General features: G+C 41.4%; 1 protein-coding gene across 1 annotated transcript in view; it reads left to right on the top strand.

Annotated features, from left to right (window-relative positions):
* Aff2 (AF4/FMR2 family member 2) overlaps positions 1 to 23,276 on the top strand; it is a 316,042-nt gene that overhangs the window by 196,008 nt on the left and 96,758 nt on the right. The window contains exon 7 of the mRNA XM_010616851.2: positions 19,940 to 20,036. Coding sequence (XP_010615153.2) covers positions 19,940 to 20,036 — 97 coding nt within the window. The remainder of the gene's footprint in view (positions 1 to 19,939; positions 20,037 to 23,276) is intronic.

The raw sequence follows: 23,276 nt of genomic DNA on the forward strand, positions 1-23,276 counted from the left end.
GAGAGACTCTTAATTGGCACTGATTAGCACCCTAGTTGGCAGGGAGGGATTGACAAGGTTATTTCTATGGCACTGCTCCTGCGTAATCTGGGAGCTGTTATTTCCAGGACAAGGGGAGAGCAATGTAAATAAACTCACGCTATGGGCGTTGGAGGAGTATTTGTGCTGGAGAGAAGAAAGTCTTCGCATTTTTAAGCTGTCAACTTGCTAAGTTTCTTTGGCCAGGATATACACTGGCTTTTATTTGTAATTAAATGATGTGCAATTAGTAGGAAACAATCAATATGGTAGAGTGACAGGCACTTTTACGTTGGTGTGCTTGTTCCTGCTTAGAGAAGCAGAAGCAGAAAAGAAGAAAAAAAGAAGCTATGTTAAGGATGAGAAAAACAGCCTCACCATGTTCTACATGCTAACACTAGAAAAGAACCTGGAGGATGTTTTATATTGGCACAAATCTGTGTGACTTGCTATGTAATACATCTTTTCAAAGCTCTGTTTATAATCACCTCCATCTGAAAATGGGCAAATACCATCAGCCTCCTGAGAGGGCTGAAATCTACAGAACCTGGATGTTCTGAGGGAAAAACGTATCTTACAATTATAAGTAGCTCCAAAATGAGTGGTGGTGAAATATATGAATATGAGTATGTGATAAAGAAGGAGCCCAGGGCTGTGTTCTAATAAATATTAAGCAAAACTATGTGGATGCTTTAAGTTTCTCCAAATGCTCTTCTCTCCATAATTGCAAGCTTGGGAATTATGCAAAAGTAGTTATTTCTGCATTTATTCAATTTAGTGCTAATAAGGAACTCAAAGAATGGATTAAAGTGATTAAAGTCGTTTTTAGTAACATGACAGATTTTCTTATGCTGTAGCATGATGGTGTTCATTTCTGAAGAGCTGGAGAGGGTCTTAAATCTAGATTAAACCCTTTTTTTTTTCCTCCCAGAAAAAACAAGAAATTTGATATTCGAAACTAAATAGGCCCAAAGAATTTCTACGAAAACCTACAAATGTGAGAAATCGCAAGTCTATACTTGAATAAACAATTGTTTAATCCTTTAACAATTAGCAACTGCTTGTGCATAGATGAGCTACATGGCATTTTCTCTGATGTGAGCAGTACTACTGTAAATACAAGAAGACGCACAGATGCTAAGGGTTCTTATGAGCTCTTATATAATAGTAACATAGGGGTTAGCAGTTTGGCAGCCCAGCCCTTCTCATTCGTACTTGTCCTACTTTTATGGACCTCATGCCTGTGTCTGCAGTGGTCTGGTGTCTTTGAATTATTGCTGTGTACCAAGGTCCCACACAAACACAGATTCCTAGGTGAGTATCTACCTCAGGAAGAAATCACTCCAGAAGCTATATAAATACCTCAAGTTCCAAAGGCTAGGGGGATCCCCTGTCCCTCTTCAAAGCCATCTCTTCAGCCCCTCCAAGTCTCTGTCTATAGTTTGGAACTTCATTTTGGCCCATGGACACCCTGAGTCCCTCAGGCATTTCCCCTGACTCCAAACGTCTAGCACAAGTGGAGAAGTAGGTTCAGTCAAGCCCAGCCACACAAACAGATGCTCTACCTCCTTACCATGAACAACTGGCAACCCTTCCCCATCAGCAACTGCGATGCTGGCTGTCCCCACATCCCATCCAAGTCCCAAGAGCTGGTCTAGGCACCAAGGGGCCGTCACCTTCCATTGAGACCCCGTGCACACCCTTGCAACAAACCTCCTCCCCACACCCCAGGTCCTACTGTCCTCAGGGTCACACAACACTGCAGATTCCAGATGTCCCAGCAATGATTTTCAGGCTCTGTGGCCTCTGTTTCCCTGGAAGGACCTTAGTCCGGAGGATTGTGTGACTAGAGTTATACTTTAGAGAGGTAACTCTTGGACAGGTGAGGCATGCTGGAACCTTGAAAAAAATACTTGGGGATAGAGAGGGTAGGATAGGCTGAGTGGAATGGGATATCTACATTCCCATCTGTGGGACTGAATGATGAGAGATATGAATCGAGGGAGAGGATAAGCAATTTTAAAATGACTCTAAGATTGTTTGGAAATGTACATAGATGTTGGCACTGGAGAAATGAGTTAGCCTGTTACTGCTACTCTAAAAAAAATACCTGAGATGGGGTAATTTACAAATAAGAGAAATGCATTTTCTCACAGTTCCGGAGTCTGGGGAGGAAGAATGCTATATCCTCCCATGGCGGGAGGAATAGAAGGACAAAAAGAGCCTAGCTACTTCCAGATCTTGTTGTCCAAGGCATTCTATAGATGGTCTAGACTTGTGGTAGTTCACCGTGCAATTTCTCAACTTTATGCTGGTGGGAAAGCATTAGACATTCAGTAGAGATTCTACGTTTAACTTTTCATTTTGATCTTTTCCTAAGCTAGCTCTACATAGCACAATCCTCTCTCCTCATTGGAGGCAGGGGCAGTGAGCTCTCAGTCTGCCACTGGATCAAGAGGAAACAAGGAGACTGGTGCCAGTGTTTATTGGATATGGTGTTTTGTCTTTTCCAATCCTGCAATGTCTACAAAATGTTCATTTGTTCTTCCTGCTTCTGGTGCACTAGACTCACCGTATTTTTTGACTCACCATATTTTCAACTGATGATGGGTATATCCTATCATATACAGAGGAGGAGGAGCATTTCTAACTCTATCCACGCCCTAATCACCTCCTAAAGCCCCACCTCTTGATACTGGTGCACTGGGGATTAAGCTTCAATATGTATTTTGGAAAGGATTCCATCATTCAAAGCATAAAAGAAAGATGCAAAAATTAAGCATAAGAATGAAGTACTGACACATGATATGACATATGACATGGATGGATTTTGAAAATGTTATGTTAAGTGAAGGAAGTCAGGCACAAAAGGACACATAGGATACGATTCCATTCATATGAAATACCTAGGCTAGACAAATTTATAGAGGTGGAGAGCAGTTTAGAGGTTATCTAGAGATGGAGTGTGGAAGGGATAAAGGGATTAGGAGAGTGCTAACTAAAAATTACATAGCTAAAAGTTACAGGGTGTCTTTCTGGAACAATGAAAATGTTCCAGAACTAGATGATGGTGATGATTACACAGCACTGCAAATGTGCTCAAAAGCACTGAATAGTCCACTATAAAATGGTAAAGTTTGTGTGATATGAATTTTCCTGCAATAATCATTAGATAGATGAAATTAAAACATGAGTGAATGGATGAAGGAATGCATACATGCATACTTAAATAAAACAACCCAGGGAGGGGCATGAGAGAGATAATGGATTCGGTTTTGTTTTTCTTAGGCTTTTGAGGCATTTGCTGGACATTGTAATAGAACTGGAACTAGGAGCCTAGAGCTTCAAAAAGTGTTCTAGGCTGAACATAAAGCTGTAGGAGTCCAGGCAGTGGATGATCCACACAGAGAGAGTAGAAAACAAGCTTATCAAGGGGAAGATTACTGTTTGTTTGCCTGGGCAGAGGATTCAGGGAAGAGGGATAGGTTGGGGCAGTCAGAGAAGTGGAACTCAGCGTAGTGTCATTCTCTCTCTCCTCCTGGATGGAAGGCAATAAGCTTGACTGCTGGCCACAGGCCAGTAATCACCTTGCATTCTGGACTTCTGCTTTCTGCTATCCTCTCTAGGAGGTATGCTGGTCCCTCATGCTGTTTGAGTCACTTCCTGTTCTGAGGTTTTCTGTCCAGAATGTGCCAGAGGGCTAGCCCTCCAGGGGGAGAGCTTATGCCACAGGAATGCTGAAGTTCTGAAATGCCACACACCTACAAGAGCCTGAGTCTACCCTCAGGGGGCATTGGCAGATGAAACTGGAAGCAAAATTTAGTTGTATCACTGGCAAAACTAATACTTAAATAAACAGGGCTTATGGAACCCAAATCATTAATAAAACCAAAAATAAGACAATTTCACCAGCAGGGCAAAGAATGCCCCGAGGTTTGGTTGAATCTTGGCTGTTGGTGATGCTTTGTGAACTCAAGAGGCTCAGACTGCTCAGTTATTTTCTACTTTAGAAAACTGGTCTCTGGCAAAACACCACTGCCCTTGTCTTACCTTCAGCGCTATTTTCTTTTGGCAAGCAAGCTTCTGTCATCTCCTCATATGCCACCCCCCAGTGTAATTATATGGTGAGGCGAATATGTGAAAAGATAGCAAATAGGGGTGTGAATGCATTCCTTCCAATCCACATACGTAAGGAAAGCAGGAATTAAGAACTGGGGTAAAGCCTGGTGGTTTCCAGGGGATGTTATTTTTAAAAAGTACCACAAAGCGGGAGGCTTAAAACTGAATGTAGCATCCACAGCATAGGAATTGGGGGTGGACCCAATGCAAACACTGACAATCCTGCTCCTTGAATTTACCTTTCTACATGGCAGCAGGTTTCGGTGATCAGGTACTCAGTTAGTTCTGTTCCATTCTAAAAAGCGGAAACCTGGTGGTGTCCCCTCCACAGTCATCCTTGAGCTGCTTTCTTCTTTCACTCTCTTAGAATGCCATGGACTTTGGGGGATGACCCAGGTTGCATCGGCCAGTGGTTAATTTCCAGAGAACACTGTTACTCCAATTACTAAAGAAAGTCTTCCCAACTTCCATTTGGGCAATTGCTAAAATATTTAAGAGTACCATTGTACTTTTTTCCTATAGAGGCAAAATGTCTGTAGGAAGCAGCCCCACATGCTTTGCAAACAGGTCTGGTCTGTGGCTTTTCCCAGTTTTGTTAGCCAAGCCTGGATACTGACCATCTTGTCTTCCTATGGCTAGTCCATTCTCTGACTTTGTGGTTGGATGTTATGCCAAGAGAGCCCACTGGAGACCAAGATACAGAACAGACTATGGTCCCATCTTCTCTCTCCACTAAGTTACATTTTCTTTCAGGGAAAGGTGGCTATTGTGAAGCTGTCAAAATGAGGCCCCACTAAATAGGCTCAAGTGAAGGCTCCTATTAACAATAGCAGCTATCTCTGTCAGCTTAAGTTCTGCAGAGAGCTGCAAGGCAATTTGGCCTGGATAGGTAGGTAAATGAAATAACCAAAAGCAAGAAAAATCTGGTAGGAACACCCCTGTTCCTTCATGGTTGGAAAACCAAAAAGACAACTGACTATTCATTTCTTGGCCTAAGACAAGGGTCAGTGTGACCCTCATATTGTCACAGAGAGCAGGCCCAGTGTCAGGGCCTCCTGCCTAAAGTAGCCCTGGATGTTTCCCTAGGACAGGTCTAGGAGTGGAAGTCAAGGTGTGGGGAGATGGCAGTAAGGTCTCTGTTGAGTTTCAAGGCTGCCAAAGGGTTCTTCAAGCTGACAATGACCGGAAACATAGAGCTCCTGGTGGTGAGAAGCGGGTGGGGATCATTCTCTTCACGTGAAGAAAAGCAGCCTGGACTTTTTTTTTTTTAGAGTGTCATATCTAAGACTGTAGAAGATAGACAACAGACAACCAGAGAGGTTTAAAGGAAAATTGTCTCTCAGCTCAAGGGGACCCGGATTTAAATTGGATTTGTGATCTAACATTTGCATTAGTGTAGCAGCTGCATGCCGGTGCTGAGCCCTGCTAGGAGCCCAGCTACCTCATCCCATGTGTCACAATGTGGAAAATCGATTTGCCAGGAGAGGACCTGGGCTGGCATGAACTCAACAATGGGAAAGGACTGCAACCTGGGTGGCTGCTCATCAGACCAGCAAGCACTGACACCTTGACCTAGAGTCAAAGGTCAGTTTTACCTGTGTTAAGGAAATTCCAGCATAAAACCATCAGCCCAATTTCAAATCTGCATCCTCATCCCTACTTCTCCTTCCACTGCTGAGATACGGGTCTCTTTCCATCAGCTCTGCCATCCAATTAGAGCAGCTCATCTGCATTGTCAACCCGTAAAGAACGTGTGCCTGCTTGTGGGGTTTGCTGGGGATGGGAGCAAGGAATCTGTTGTGCTGTGAGGGGGCCAAGGCTCAGAGTCCTGCCATCCTAGCCCAGGTCTGGACACTGCCAAGTCAGGGAGGGGAGAGGAGGCTTTGTAGATGGGATATTGGTGTGGTCTCCACCCCATCCAGACAGCAGTCTCTTTAATGCAGTGTTTTGTCTCTACCAGAAAAAGACAAAGCCATTTTCCCTTGGTGAGGCTCCTGCTGGCTGTATCAACTGCAGTTTCAATGTAGGAAAAATAGACAGAGAAGGGGATTATGTGAGAATTAAAAAAGGCCTCTTTCTGTTTTGCTCAGTAGATTTGAGGAGGAATGCATCTGAGACGTTCTGCCAATCTCTGCTGCGCACGGCAGTAGATAGAGTGGCTAGGGACATGGGCTTTGACGTCAGGACAGTGAGGGTTGCCATCTCAGCTACCTCTGGCACTTCTGACTTGCTGTGAGACTTTTAAAAAACTAATTTTTCTGAGATCCTGATGCAGTAAAACTCATATTCTGAAGTGTGTAATTCCATGTTTGGGTGTTTGTTTGTTTTTAATAATCAGAGTTGGGTAGCCACCACCTCAGTCTAATTCGGGAACGTTTTAGTTGCCCCCAAAGTTCCTGATGACATTAACAGTCATTCCCTAACACCCTCACCCAACTCCTAACAGCCACTCTTTTACTGTCTTTATATTTCTATGTCCATATATTTGCCTACTTTAGACATTTCATATAAATAGAAGCATTGAATGTGTGGCTTTCAGAGACTTTAGCACGATGTTTTTGAGATTCATTTGTGTTGTAACAGGTTTCAGTGCATCATTCCTTTTGTATCTGAGCAATATTCCATTGCATGAATAGACCACCTGATGTTTGCCCATTTATCAGCTGATGGACACTGTTGTTTTCACACTTTCTGTCTGTTTCCTGATGGCTAATGATGTCAGTCTGTTTTCCATTTGTTTACTGGTGATTTGTCTTTCTGTCTTGGTTCAGGCTGTTCTAACAGAATGGCTTTTTATCTCCCATAGTCCTAGAGGCTGGGAAATCCAAAATAAGGGTGCCAGGATGCTTGGGTTGTGGTGATAGCCCTCTTCTTGGTTTCCTTACATGGTGGAAGAAAAGCAAGAGGAAGTGAGTTGCCTTGCACCTTTCAGGCAGTAATGTCAACATGAGGGAGCCCTCCTGATCTGAGAGGCCACATCTTCAAAAACCATCACATTGCAGAGAAGAGTTTCAACATGTGAATTTAAGGGTGGCAGACACAGTTTTTAGTAGTATCTGCTACATGACAATGCCCAGATCCTTTGCCCATTCTTTCATTGTTTTGCCTATCACTTTATTGTTGTTTCCAAGATAATTTATATGTTCTAAACACTAGACTGTCATAGATATATGACAGATATTTTCCCCTGTGAATTATCTTCATAAATTTCCTAAGTTTCTAAGTTTTTGGGTTTCCTCTGTTGAAAACCGAAAAGATAAGCACAACTTTGCAGATTTCTTGGGAAGAATTAATGAGGTGGTCTCTCAGAGCACTTAGAAAAGTAAATGTTTGGCACACGTTCAGCTTACCCCAGTAAGTCTCAGTTATTATTAGCTAGTATTGGCTGACTTAGATTTATTGTGAGACAGGGGCATGGTATAAGCCCTCAAGTCATAATTATACATCAGACATAAAAGGTTCAAGAGGCTTTGATTTTACTAGCATATTGTTTCTAGAATGATTAAAGCACTTTTATTTGTGGTGACTATATTTTTATTCTGAACAGATTGTATGGTTGTAGAAATTCGATGATAACTATTGGCCAGTATTTATACATATCTATGTTTATTTTGCCCATATATCATCAAGAATGTGAATCTATGAATAACTGAATAGAAATAGCCTAGCACTGGAGAAGTATTCATAGTTGACACTTTCATACATGAAGCCAAATCAGTAAAGAACAGACATCTAACTTCATAAGATATTCACCTATGGTACAATATACTTACACTGAAGGCCTTCTGTTGTTGCTTAAACTTTCTTCAACCAGAGAGCTGGTAGTTTCTTCCGTAGAGAATCTTTTAAGGCTATTTCTGATGCATTGATCTATATAAGAACAAAGGTCAAATCTGTCCTAATATCAATGATGGTAGAAGTAGTAACATTTATTAAACACTCACAATTAGACTCTTTTCCCATCCTATTTAGCTTACTCTTTGCAATAATGCACAAAGTACATAGTGATCAACGTGCATTAGAGACAGAATAAATGGAAGCTTAGAGAGATCAATTAGCTTGCCTAGATTGTACATCTGTTACGTTCAAGAACCCTATCTGGACCCTTACTCTATCTAGTTCTCTTTTTACCTTTCATAAGATCACCGCTTAGAAAATAGGGTTTATGAGAGCCTTTAATTGTTAGACACCTGTGCGTGTCAGAATTACAAAGCCAGTCCCTTTTAATGCTCTAACAAATGGTAGTACACAACAGTCTAGGTCTATATGTCACTTATTGACAGTGGGCTCCCCTTCTTCCAGAAATTATTTGGTCCAGGCCTTCTTGAGGAGTCAGTGGCAGGGTTTAGATGATGACCTTGTATGTGTTTAGCAGGGCCACAGGGCTAAGAAATTTTTGTGGTGTGTTGGTGAGCCCCAGAGGATTCATGTGAACTGAGCTGAAATTTGGAGAAAGATGGCCAGAATGACTCAACATGGCTGGCTTTCCACATCAATGTGATTGTGCCATGTGCTATAATTTATAGTGTAAACAAGTTTTCTGCAAACGCTAACTATATCATGCAACTCATTTAACATGCACAGAAGGAGCTGTTAAATTATTTCAGTCCTGTTACTCAAAATGTTCAGAAAATTTCTCTGTATTAGAGCCAGTGCAGGATTGGCTCTGCAGCCAAGCACAGCAACATAAATGTTGACTTCTCAGGGGAAATGCATGTCTCATAGTGTTACTTAGGGAAAATATATGCCCAGACACTGTGAAGCCCCTTCTAAAACAATTCTCATTTTGTTAGAACAATGTGATCATATTTTCTTTCAGTTTACCTAGCATCTCTGTATTTATAAAGCTTGTAGACAGTTATGAATGTCAGTAAAACGGCGATGTGTTTTTGAATGGTTAATAATTTATGAGCCATGAAAATGGAAACTGAGACTTTCCATGTCATTTTCTAATCCCATCTTTACCTACATGGAAAGAATTCCTTGTGGAAGCCATATGTGATGTCTTGAAACTGTTTAAATTGGAGTAATTATCAGAACAAATGGTGTCATTGGATGATATTAATCTGTTTGTGTTCCTTCTATCTACCCAATGAATCAACAGCAATACAAATTCTTAAAAACACTTGAAACATAGTCATCTGTGATTCCATTTTTGTTTCAAATTATATGCTCACAAATTCAGTCAACCTTTTGTACTTACAAAAACCTACCTTGTGTTGACAGTTTACTTTTACATAGTCCTAATCCAAAAAGGTAGTATCCTTCTATACCTAGTTTTTTATAAGGATTGCACTTACAATGGGAAAAAATAATCAGGTATACTTTTGACATTTCTTGATAGCATGATATGGTTTGTAATCATATTATTTGTTGATGATGTGATACATCATACAAATAGACTTCCTGTTATCAAACTATGTACTCTTGCAGTTTGGTAGGTTAATATTTTATGATATACTATTCAGTTGCATTTTGTGTAGGTCTAGATTTTCTATATTTCAAAAAATTGTTGACATAATATTAACAAAGATTCATTTTATTCTAAGAAATTGACCTACTTCCATCTCTGGCATGCAACAGGTATTTGTGACAAAGGTTTGGTTCTTTTTCTTCAGTTTTTGCTTTAGCTCGAGAACACGTTTTTCTAATTTTCTGTGTTTCCAAATGAAACACTATTGGATGTATTCGGAATCTATCTTGATCTAATAATCACAACAGATGATAAGAATTGGGTGATTGCTTTGTGGCGGGGGTCTGACATGGGATATTTCACTCAGCAGTTTACAGCAATCCTATAAAGCGTTACCCTTGTGATCCCCATTTGATGAAGCACTCAAAAGTTCAAGGGATTTGATCCTACGTGACACAGCTGGTGAGGGTTTGGATGTGGCCCTATTCTGATGGCATACTAGGCTTAGTTCATACATTGAGCCCTGCACTATGCTCAGTAGCCACACACAAGTCAATTAGTTTTGCAAAGAGTGTAGTTACTGGACTTCCAGGACACTGAGCACTGCCTAATTCTTGCTGATGCCTACACTTAGTCTCAAAGGGAGGTATTACTATGGCCAGTTTAGCTCACTGGCACCCCACCCCCGGGAAAACAAGTCTATTAGCTATTGTTCTGCTTGTGTTAATGACACTCCCAGCCTTGGTTAGAATTTAAATGTAGACAGCATGCTTATTTGCCATGAGACATTAGTAAATGAGAACATACAGCAGAGCACTGGAATCTGAAAAGTAGGCTCCGTAAGGGGTAGTTATCAACTGCTTAGGATGTCTAGTAGTGGAGGGAACTACGTGGACCATGGATGCCATCAGGAAGCCCCTGAAGGTGTGCAAATAGGCCAGATAGCCCAAGACTTGCATCATAGCTGGATCTCAGCAGTATAGTGATTCTCCCTACAAATGACATTGCAGGAGGATAGATTGTGAGATGGACTTCAAGAATGTCCCCCACTTGCCCTCCTAGCCTGTGTGGGAGGCTGTCGTGAAAGCTTTCCATTGCCTCTCAGCATCTGACAAAGTAGAAAGATTCCTGTCCCTTCTCACACTGACTAGAATTGCAACCTATTAAAATAAATAAGGCTAAGTCAAGATCCAGAGTGGGCCTCTGAGCCCCAGAGCATCCTCTAACTCACTCTGCAGTCATTTGGCTCTTTGGGCCTATGGAATCCTCTGCTTTGTTGTGTGGAACCAAGGAGAAGGAGAGAACTGAACCTTCGGCAGTTCTTTCTACCTTTCATTACATAGCATTAGACTGTGTAAATCTAAAAGTAGATCTCACTTTGCCAGTCAGGCTGGCTAGAACTTGGGCTTGACCTTGTCCTGCTTTGTATATCTGTACATTGGACCCTTGACTTCTGAACTCAGTTCGTTCCCAAGGGCTGACTGTAACTCAAGTTGGTCAGTTAAAGGCTCAGGTACCTCTACACAGCCTTCAAAGTTTTTCATCTGCACACAGCAGATCTCAGTGTCCTTAGTGAAACACTGGCCCAGTATTTCTCAATGAACCCACCACAGGAAAGCATGCTGTTCTGTTCCTTCCAGAACTTTTTAAGGGCTAAATCTGTATCAGAGACCATCTGGAAGCACACGGGGCTGGCATTTGGGTTGTAACTCAAGACTTCGGTCATAAATTAAAACTAAAATTCTGTGTTATAAACCAAGGTGTTCGTATGTTAGGCCAGCTGTGACTCGAGGGTCCACTGTACATGGCTGATCATATTCATGCTTACCACTGTAATTCTCATAGGGTTCTGAGCCACGTGTGCCAACTCCAGGATTCTATGGAGTTGAAATGTTATTGCTATGGGTTGTAAGATAGTCTGGCTCTTACTGTAAAGTGTGGAGATTCACTGTGATGCAGCTGAAAGAGCTGAGCATACAAATCGGGTTACACAAAAACAACAGGGCAACATTGCTGTCAACATGTTAGTTGAGCCTATATTGTCAAAAATGAATACTTTTACTTGATCTGAAATAAAATGTTAGATTCCTTATGCATTCCCATAAAGGAAATCCTGTCTTGGTCTATCTCAATGCAGATAAGCAGCCTTTCTTTGACAACCTTTCTCTAGAAATGGGTTTGAGAAATAGTTTGAGGCACTCCAAGATAAAGTGATGTGTTACCAGCCACTGAGAATTTGCAGGGCCTCTGATATAACTCTGAATTGGTTCTTGTTCCCATGAAGTTTAATGTAAAGCACAGTGGCTTTCAGTGGGCATGAGTTGCAGTGCACTTAACAGCAACTTGGTATTTTAGTTGTTTTGAAGAGTTTCCTTAGCTGGAGATTAATGGATCAGCTCCCTAAAGGAGTGATTTACTTAATCCTCCAACAATTAGGAGCTGATGAAGGGCGGAGTAACGTGATTCGGAGGCCTTCTGGAGGTAACCAGAGAGGTTTCTTCTCCCTGGTCAGCTGTGCTTGCTGGCCTAAGAAGCTGAAGGAAGGCTGAGAAGGACAAGCCCCAAATGATAGTCTCTTGGCAAGAAATTTGTCTTTCCCCATCAATTGAGAATGGAGCTAACCAGGCCTGTCTCCAAAGAGAGAGGTTGAGTATACGAAATGCTCCTCTGCCAGGCAGCAAAGGTTCTGTCACAGGTATCTGTGCCCAATAAGGAAAGAAAGGCAGCCTAGTTCGAGGGAATGTTTCAGTGTGCGATTCAGTTGACTCTAATTGTAAAATCTCTCTAAAATCGGGTCTCCTGTCTTCCTGGTCTTCACTGTCCCTGCCCTGACTCAGGTTACCACCTTTACGCGGACTACTTCAGTGATAGTCTAATTTGTTTCCTTACTGCCTCCTCCTTCCAGTCAATCTTTTATACCATGTCCTTTAAATGAATGATTGAGTTTCTGTTTTACCACTTGAATGTATTTCGATATTGCTTAGGATGACAGATGAAATTCTTTCAAGATGATTATTATACTCTTATAGAAGAGTGAATCTATGCTTGAAGTGTCTTTGATAGTATGGGGGACTGAGCCCAGGACCTTTGCACTGAGCTACGTCTTCAACCCTTTTCAAATTTTTTAAATTTTGAGATGGGGGGGGTCTCCCTAAGTTATCCAAGTTGAGATCAAACTTGTGATCCTTTTGCCTCAGCCTCCCAGAATTCTGGGACCACAGACATACACCACCACATGTGGCTATTGGGGTCTTTTTATAAGACCAAAGTTTCTATTTTCCTTTTTGGAATTGTTCCTGCATTTTTTTAGGTCTAGATTTATCCACTAGGCTATAGTCTTGTCTAGGGAAATCCTCTTTTAGTTGTTTTCACACACACAAACACATACACACACACACTTAAAATACACAGACACACACATGCACACCTAAAATATATCACAATAGTGTTTTGGTGTATATAATTCTTCAAAGTCATCTGCAATCTTGTAGGCTGAAGAGGCAGCAGTTTGATACAACTAAGTTGTCTCATCTATCAAGGTTCATACTACTAGCTTTGGCTTCTGTCTGTGATATAAATATAAATTTATATGTGCCCCATCTTTGCCTAGAAAAAAAAAGTCTTCTTTTTTCCTTTACTGCTAGTGAAAGCTAATCTCAACTGTTAATTTGACTGTATCAAGAGATGCTTATGAAATCAGTGATACTCATTTCTGAGTGTGCCCGGGTGGGACGTGGAGGCATGGCCTGGTGGATGTCTGGTCCCTGGCCTCTTCCTCTCCGGCACTCTTCCCCTGCTCTGCTTCCCAGACACGGAGAACTACGCATCTTTACTCTACCACACCCTTAGGCCCTGATGTTCCTGTCTTTAAACTAGCCAACCATAGACTAAATCTAAAACCATGAGCCAAGTTAATCTTCTTTTCCTTTAAATCATAGATGTTAGGTGTTTTCCGTTTTGTTTTGTTTTTTTGTTTTGTTTTGTTTTGTTTTGTTTTGCAATAACAAGAATGCGATTACACTGTTTTTTGGGAACTCAAACTTTCAAACAATTCAATACTTACTGAATCTTTGAGATAGGTATTTTGATTCTCATTGCACAGAGGAATAAAATGAAGTTCAAAGAGGTTAGTTAAATAGCTTAAACTCAGGTTCTCTGGCAAAATCCTATGCAATATCCGTAGAGCCACAGTTATCTTCATAAAACAAAATTTAGCTGGAGAAGTTGCTTTCAGACTATGGTTCTCCAAGGCAAGGGCTCTCCAAAGCAGCACTATTTTCATTTATTTTCATGTGGGGTTCCTTCTGAGAATTCACTTAGCATGAGAAAAGATGCTTCAGTATAAGAGTTGGAACACTGTGGACTAGAAGCAAGGGTCAGCAAATGTATTTCTGTAAAGGTTCTCTTATGGTTTGTATCTAGATGTTCCCCAAAGCATCATGTGGTCATAGGTAGGGATTTTCCAAAGTGACTGGATTAGGGTGTGTAAATGTATATTAAGGGTGTGATACTGGGACTTAGGGTGTGATGCTGGGACCAAGAGTGTGATGGTGGAATTAACGATACTCCACTCTGGCTGTGGGTGACAACACTCAATAAGCTTACAGCCTGGATAGGATATAAAAGGAACAGAAAGAAGGCTGCTGCTTGCTGCTTTTCTGTCTCCTGCCTGCCATAGCATGGACTATTTCTCCTCTGTATGCTCCCCTGTCATGCCACCCTGACTTGGAGCCGGCCAACTATGAACTAAAACCTCTACAAACTGTGAGCTAAAATAAACTTTTCCTCCTTTAGCTTTGAGTGTCTTGTATTTTTTCATAGCAATAGGAAAATTAACTAAGACAGACTCAAATAGTAAATATTGTAGGTTTCTGTCTATGTTACAATTACTCACCCTGACCACTGTAGCACAAAAGCAGCCTTTGTCAATACATAATGAATGGCAATAGCTGCATTCCAATAAAACTTTATATACAATGAAATCTAATTACCATATAATTTCTGTTTATCATGAAGTGATGCTCTTATTTTTATTTTTTTCAACCGTGTAAAACCTATTCCTAACTCATGGACACTATGGAAATGGGAGGGAGCTAGTTTGCCAAAGATGGTCCTTAAGAGAACTCCTAGTCTTCATGCTAAGGAGCCCAAATAATGGTAGCTGTTTTCTGAGATGGCTAGTCTGGCAGGCCTCGGCTATAGAGGACACTCCTTCCCTGGTATGCACGGCCAAGGCAGGGCGCAGGAACTACTTTACTGCCAAACTGCAGGCCTAGTGGGTGGCTCTAGGCTAGATAGGTCTTGGAGATTCATCCCTATAGAAGATAATAAAGATTTTCAACTGGTTGTCATTGGCACAGCCCTCATACTGGGGTTTTCCATGTTTCACAGTGAGGTAGTCACTGAATCAGAAACTAAGTTAAAACTTTCACTAATTAAATGCAGCTCTTCATGTAATAGCGCCTCTCTTCCTTGTCACCTACCTGCCTTACTACCAGCACATGATTCAATGGTACAGAGAGAACAGAGCACTAGGTAGGAAAGAACCAATTCCATGAGTAATTCTAAACTGGTCATGTTTCATTCCTTCCAGCTTGCTTTATGAAAGAGAAGGCCCCTTAAAATGTCAAAAGAACCAAGTTACTATTCTAGACAAGAACTACAGCAGCAGATTGGTGAGAAGGGACAAGTCCTCAGGCATCCCTCCGTGGGCTATGTTATTATCTCTAAGCAGTTTGACGCTTTTGAAGTCATCAGAAACTTACTCTCACTACATCAGCTCTGGGTAATTGGGATGGTAGTGATAATCTAAACTAGTAAGCGGAAGTCCCCAAAATCACAGGCCTGGAGCCTAGAGTTGTTCTATGTTACTGAAAACCTAAAACCTGAGTGTGATAGCCTTCCTATATCTTGCACAGTGGAGGCAGCAGCACTAGTTCTAGCTCCAACACCATTGCAAGTCTGGTCTCCGATTGTGGACTGCAGAGAACAAGACTCAAGCTACCAGGTAGAAGGTACGGAAAGGAACAAGTCTACTCCCAACTGGCAAGACTCCCTATCAACTAAGATCCTGAATAGTAATAATAGATCCTGTCTGGTTTGCCCACTAGACAAGAGCTGTAGGGCTATATGTAGAGGATGTTCTAGTTATCTCCACTAAATGACTGGGTGACACAGTGACATAGATAGCACTTGCTCTTGAGCCCATGCTTCCTCAACCAAGGTCTACATTCCTGTAGACTCCTCTATAATCATCTTTTAAGCCTAACACATTTCCTTCTCTGAAATCACCTAAGCATTCCAATTGATAATATTTATGGAAAGTAGTCTTGCGGATTCCATGGTGACAGCTCACATGAGACCTGCCACATCATAATGCCCTGAAATATTTTAATGCAAAGTCTTTGAAATCCACAGGTCTCAGCTTGAGGCACAGGGACAGAAAAGATGTTGGCACAACACTTTTTTTCTTTCTCAATGCCACCTTAAAATTATTTCTCTCTTTCTCCTCCTGCCTCATACTAGGGGCTGAACTCAGAGGCTTCATATAGTTTTGAGATAAGGTCTTACTAAGTTGGCCAACTTGGGCTGGAACTTGCGCTCCTCCTGCCCCAGCTTACCAGAGTCCTGAGATTACAGGTGTGAACCACCACACTCAGCCTCTGTTCTCTATTTTTTCTCATCTGCCTCAAATGTCATTTTTTTTTTAGCTTTTATAGGGTTATCTCCTGAGGTCAAGGACTTAGTTTTTTGGACAGTTTTATGATCTCTTCTACTTAACATCATAGAAATCATAAGCCATAGTGATAACAAGAACTGTGTTTTCATACAAAAACAGCCATTGCAAACCACTAGCCCTAAACTGACATCTGAAATCAATAAGGCACTCTACTGGATTCTACTTTTGTCTAATAGAAAAGCTGAAGGACAGTTTTGCTTTTCATATTATGCACACAGACATCCATTCATATGGCATGTTTTCTCCACATTTTGGGATATCTGGTATGTGATGAATTTGTCTATGGAATTATAACCTCATGAAAAGAGATCACCATTTTCTGCTGAGATGAACTTAACTGCAGTGGGTGTGAATGGTGCTGCTATAATAATTAAATTCAAAATCTTTCATAATCCTGTGCTCTCCCTAGAGTAATTTTCAGCATTAGCCAAGGATGAAAATGCAAACAAGTGCATGTATATTCAATAATAAAGCTTAATAGGTCAGGGAAGGAGTGGAATGAAATGAATACCTAATACCTCCTGAGATAACTAGGTAGTTTTTGCCTTCCTAGTTACTTCCTTGACTTGTATTTACTAGGACCTACATATGTACATCAAATTGTCCTTTATTACAACCACATCCATACTGGCTTTAATGCATTGGGGGAGTGTTAATGTCCATCACTATGTAGATTGCCTGCCTATTTCCAGAATTGCACATTGGAAGGCATTTGATTTCCATGTTGAAATCATACAGCATTGATTGAGGAATGAAGTAACTGTTGAGTTTGAGCTCTGCTGCTGTGCTTCTGAGTGGGTTCATTCTACTTGAAGGACAGTAAGCTAGAGACCATAAGCTCATTTTTAGACCCAGCCTTGAAATGGTGGTAGACATTTTCTGATTCACCATGGCCTACCTTCCAATTGTTCAGCAAATTCACATGAGAGGAGGTAGGGTGCACCAGAGACTTCCCCTTGTGAAAATTGGTTAATTGTATTAATGATGTCCATTGATTTCCACTAAGATGGCATCTTTCCAAACTAATGATAGCTTGCATTCATTTTGTGTTTTCATAAAGTATTTCACATACATTAGCTCTTGTTATCGTCCTCCTGTGACATAGCCAGAGTATTATTTCTCCAAACAGAGGAGGCACACAGGTGAGCCTCAGAGATTATGTGTGACTTGTCCAAGATATCAGAGCTTCTGATTAGCCTACAATCCACCATGTTCATCTGGTTTCTTGGTTTTTTTGGCATTCTGTTAATTTTACCTAATGCACTGTTCTCTAGAAGTTGTAATCTCTAGACAGACATTACATACTATTAAATTCTGGCTAGAGATGGTCTGGGTCCCATGTTTGCCTCCATGATTTCTAGCTGTGCGGTCATGAGCAAGTTCTCTAACTGCTCTAAGCCTCAGAGTCCCAGTCTGGAAAATCGGGCTAGAAAGAGACTTTCTTCATAGGGTCACTGTCAGCACTAAATCCTGTGCAGCTGAGAAGTACTCAGCACTTTTTCTGAGTCCACTAATTGTAGGACTCTTTCATCATTTATTTATTTTAACATTTAGATATGATTGTTTTGAGACAAAGTCTTGCTATATAGTCCAGGCTGGCCTTCAGCTCACCGTGTAGACCAGGCTGGCCTCACACTCATGGCAATCCTCCTGCCTCAGCCTTTCTAGTACTTGGATTACAGGCATGCACCACCACACCTGGCTCAACACTTAGAGATAAATTATCATGTAGATAGTCCCTACATCTATTGAGATACACACACACAATAGAGAGAGAGAGAGAGAGAGAGAGAGAAAGAGAGAGAGAGGCCTTTTGTAATGATAAAGAGGTATGGTTTTTAAATATTTGATTTATATAGCTTATAAGAATGATACAGTCTTCATTTCCCACAATTTGTTATAAAGAACTATTTGTTCAGAGTCATAAGCCTGAAACTTCAAAATAAATACCAAGATACATTTGTCTCCTTGTCATCAATCTTCAAAACATCCATTAGTCTCTTGAAGGACAGTCATAAATCCCACAAATTTCGTTCATGTGAACCCAACTCTACCCATTGTCCTTCTCACTAATCATGCTTTCTCTCTCACACACACCATGCTTCTCAGACCTCAGTGAACGTATCATGGGCCTAGATGGCTGAGCGTGAAAGAGAGAGCTGAGGTCTCTTTGGAGAATTACTGGGCACCCACTCTAACCTGAACCTCTTTCTGACATAAACTTTAACATAACATTCTCCTTTATTTGTCCAAGTAGAAGCTGCATTTTCCTTTCTGACTATTATTTTCCCAGAAAAAAAACACACAGGGAGAAATCCAGAAATGAGAATTTTAGGACTGGCTATAGTATAACTAGGTGTGTAGTTCACCTCTCTGAACCTTTCTTTCTTTGTCTACAAAATGAGGCTGTGGGACCTTTATTATTCTTGGGAAGGTACTGTGATAAATACAGAGGTGAATACATTATTCCTACTACCTATCTGTGCATTAGAACTGATAGGGGAGAGGGAAGCAGTGAAAAAGTGTGGTGTGATGTAACCAGGGCTGGGAGCAAAGGCAGCAGAGAAAAATTGTATCCTTTCTGAGATAGGGGTTCTTTCTAGAAAACATTTGTGGAAAAAGTGGGAGCTGACTGAGCTGTGCAGAGGCAACAGAATGCCCTAGTTCAGGAGTGGAAATGTAGCCTTGGAGCTGAGCCTAGAAGCAAGAAAGAGGATGGCATGTGTGGGAACTGGGAATGGGTCCAAAGAGGCTGTGCCTGGGGCCCTCTTGAAGCCTGGCAATAAGGTCAAAAACTGTATTTTGTAAATGAAAATATGAGCAACAATTGATCTTTGAAGGCTGTATACCTGGAATTTTATGATAATAAGGCACCTTTCCTGCCAGAGCTCAATCCTGGAGATAGTGAGGATGGATGGCATTAGAATTAATGCCACTGTCGAAACAAAAGGCTTTGTGTGCCCAATAAACAATTTTGAAAGTGCTAGCTCATCACCCAAATCCAGACCACTCATATTTCTCAGGTACCTTGACTTAGGAGAGAAAGATTTCTTAGCTACATCATGGGCTTATATCTCTTGGATCAAGTTTTTCAGGAAGAGATGAGTCATATATCAAAAGGTTCATGACCAGCCATTTCTCGCTTGGTTCTCTCATGGCCACTGAGCTGCCCAGTGCAAATCCACCGGGACTTTAGTCTGCCATGCAAAGAGCCCCAGCAAGCTACACCAACAGCATCTAGAGCTGTGGGGTATTAGCAAGGCCATATTCTTGCCTGGCAGATTCAGAGCACCCTGTCCTGTAAGGATCCAATGCCATGTCCCATCTACAAAGTGTTTGATCAGTACATTTATTGCACCTTTTTGTAGTCCTAATATATAGACTCCAGCAATCTCTGGAGATGCTGAAATAGTCTTTTTCACCCCTTGATTTAGGAGTATGTAGAGGGGGAAGCTGTGTGCAGAGTATGACATAAATATAAGAGCTCAAATATCTAATTAGCTGAAAGAATCTTGGTTCCCTCTGCACCTTTGACGGAATTGCAGCTGTCAGATTGTAGCTTCAATATTTTATCTGCCTCACAAGATGTATCCGAGGATGATTTAGAAAAGACATGTTCAAATGTGAACGCCACTCTGATTTCTCTGCAGGATGCTCGAAGATGACCTAAAGCTGAGCAGTGACGAAGATGACCTCGAGCCTGTGAAGACCTTGACCACTCAATGCACAGCCACGGAGCTTTACCAGGTAGGAGCTGCTTAGGGGTGGTTTGGGAACTGAGGAGAGGAAGTAAAAGAACTAGAATGGTTTTGCCAAACACAGGCCATCTCTATGCTTTATCTCTGGGCTTGGGAGAAAGGAAAAGGAGCAAAGAAGGGCCAAGCATTCAGAAACAGGTCCATTCAGCTCCTGCTTTCATGAAAGCTACAGTAAGGAGATGGAGCGCTCCCTGAAACTGCTGGCCCTCCCCTTCTCTCTCTACTTTCCCTGCACAAATACGGGTCATCAGTTACTAATAAAGACTGTGTTTCCCTCCCTTGAACTGCCGATTGTCTTGGGTGAGGACTAACTTTCATTTGGGGACTCCACAGGGTGGACTGGAGCCCACACTCATTAATTAGGTATAAATGTGACTGCTCCATTCAGCTGTCCCAGATGACCCACTTCCGAATGCAGCCGCAAATCAATACCTCACACCTCGCAGCTTGTACGAACCTTCAGGCAGGCAGTATTTGGCAAAAATATACTGCTGCATTTGTTTTCTCCCATTCTGCATTCTATAAGTATTTCCGGTACTTTTCCAGCAAAGGAGACAGCAGGAGTATGTGCTTTTAGCACTTTCAAAGAGAGCAGACTTCTTGGTTTGAAAAGGCCATGGTAGTATTTATGACTCACGAGAACAAGAGTGTTGTGAGGTATCAATGTTGCCTGTGTCTTTTCTCTGTGAGGGAGGTCTTTATCGAATGTGGGGTGCTCCTGAGTGTGCTGGTGACCTCGAATAAGGAATGGAGAAGAATTATGTAGTTTTGGTGATGTGTAAAAAAGTGCACCTTGTCATTTGCTGTGGGCTTGCTGTACATTGATGGAATGCAGTCTCCCTCCTCCATGAGCTGTGGACTTCATAGCAAATGTAAAATGCACAGTTAATTTCCAATCATTTCTGCTTTCTGCATTTTACACATCACTGACAAGATCATGAGATTTGTAAATAAGACAAAACAAACAAACAAACAAAACAACCTAGATCATCAAATTTGACAGATGCAGCGTTACCTTTTAATGGAAATGTTTTACGCTGACTTCAACAATAAGTGAAAGTATATTTTACACATTGACTTCCTCCTCTGTGTTATTATGTAAATGCACTCTGCTTTTTGGCTCATAATGTTAGTTTCTGTATTTACCTTAATAAGCACCATCAGGCCCACTGGCCTGAATCAACCGGGTTTCCAAGATAGTTGTGCTGCTGTTGTGGAAAAGCTGAGACCCTCAGATGAACAGGATTAATGAGTCAGAACCTTGCCATGATCTGTTGCCCATAGACCAGTTACATCCTCCTCGACAAGGCTTAGGGCCTCACCATTCGATGGGGAAACTGAACTAGTACGTTCAAGGCAAGCAAGACGACAACCTGTTCCCTCTAAGTGAGTCCACAAAGTGACAAGTGGGCACAAGGTTGCAGTGTCTGCAAATAAGTCATCCCTAGAGAGTTTGCAGACTGGTTAAAAGGCTTGCAAGGCTGTACACTTGTGGAGTAACGGCAGCAATAACGGTAGCAACGTTTTGGTGCATTCTGGCTGCATGAGGCCTAGCATTGTCGTCCAAAGTTGTGTCAATTGGTGTCATTTTCTCTTTTTCTTTATTGTAGTAAAAGTCACATAACAGTGGTGCAGTGGTATTTAGTACATTCACAGAGCTGTGCATCTACTACCAATTTCAGAATATTCTCACAATCCTAAATGAAAATTCCGTAACCATTACGCAGTTACTTCTCATTCCCCCTTTCTTTTAGCTCCTGACAGCTACCAATCTAATTTTTTTCCCATAAATTTGTCTCTTCCACATAAATGGACTCCCACAATACGGGCCCTTTTATGTTTGACTTCTTCCAACTACCCATAATGTTCTCTAGGTTCTTCTATGTTGTACCATGTAATAAGACTTAATTCTGCTTTATGGCTGAGTAATATTCCATTGCATGGATCAAACACATTTTGTTTATCCATTCATCAGCTGATAGATGTTTCAATTGTTTCTGCCTTTCTGCCATGGCTAATAATGCTGCAATGAGTATTTGAGTATAAGTTTTTGGCTGTTTAACATGTGTATCTAGAGGAAGAATTGCTAGGTCCTATTGTAAGTTTCTGTTTACCTGCTTGAGGAACTGCCAAAATCATTTCCATTGAGCTAAAATAATGCCATGTAAATTATAAAATGCCGTTCCCTTGTCTTCTAATTGTAGCAGTCATATATCCAGCAACATCAAGATGGGGTAGACTGAGGCTCCCATTTTTGGAAGAACCTTTGCTCTGTACTATGCACAAGTTAGATGTTTTGTTTCAGTCACACCTCTGAATAAACCTTAGAGGTAGTTTTGGGACTCCTGTCTGAGCAACAAGATTGTACAGTCATTTCCGTTTGTCACACAGAACGATTTAGGGGGAATATACAAGCACATTCATAGTGATACGCCCAAGGGGTCTGACCATACCATTGGTCTGAGCCGACATGATACTTAGAAGCATTCTCAGAACCCAGTGGCTGAATTCATGCTGGCACAACATAGCTGATAGAAGCCATTCACAGTTTGGCAACATCCTCAAATCATCTCATTCATAGTCCTCTCACCCTGACACATGTGAGAAAACTCAGGTTGTCCAGGTTGAGAGAGTATACATCAGTCTTTTTCAAAAACAGTTCTTAAGCTCTTGTGCTATAGTTGGAGCTTAAATAATCCTAAGAGAATGAGTTTCGCATGGATTCTCTGTGAAGATGGAACACATATCAGGTTCTAATTTGGCATTTCAGTACTAAGTATCTCACAATCAGAGCGACCCTCCCTTTTCCTGCCCAACTCTGGCCTTTTCCATGGCAGCATTAGCCATTCTGAGCGGCAGACAGGCCCTGTGCACAGAAACCAAAAGAGCAAACATTATATGTTCAAAAGCTAAGTATTACCTCCTCAGACAGGAATATGAAGCATGAGGCAAAAGGGGAGAATTATAATATCCAAGACTGCAATAAAACAGTTTGAACAACAGAATTCACTCATTACAATCTGAGATCCATGATCATGTATGCACATGGTTTCAGTGAGGAAGTGACAAAGATCATACACTGAAGGTACTTGCCCAAAGCTTGGGTGTTCTGTCCATCCACCTCACCTGTTGCATTTTCTTTTCATGGTTGGGTCTGCTTGGGAAGCAGACACACACACACATACACACACACACACACACACACACACACACACACACACACAGTGAG

Source organism: Fukomys damarensis, unplaced genomic scaffold (assembly GCF_012274545.1).
Source record: "Fukomys damarensis isolate Sample0158 unplaced genomic scaffold, DMR_v1.0_HiC HiC_scaffold_39, whole genome shotgun sequence".
Taxonomy (NCBI): domain Eukaryota; kingdom Metazoa; phylum Chordata; class Mammalia; order Rodentia; family Bathyergidae; genus Fukomys; species Fukomys damarensis.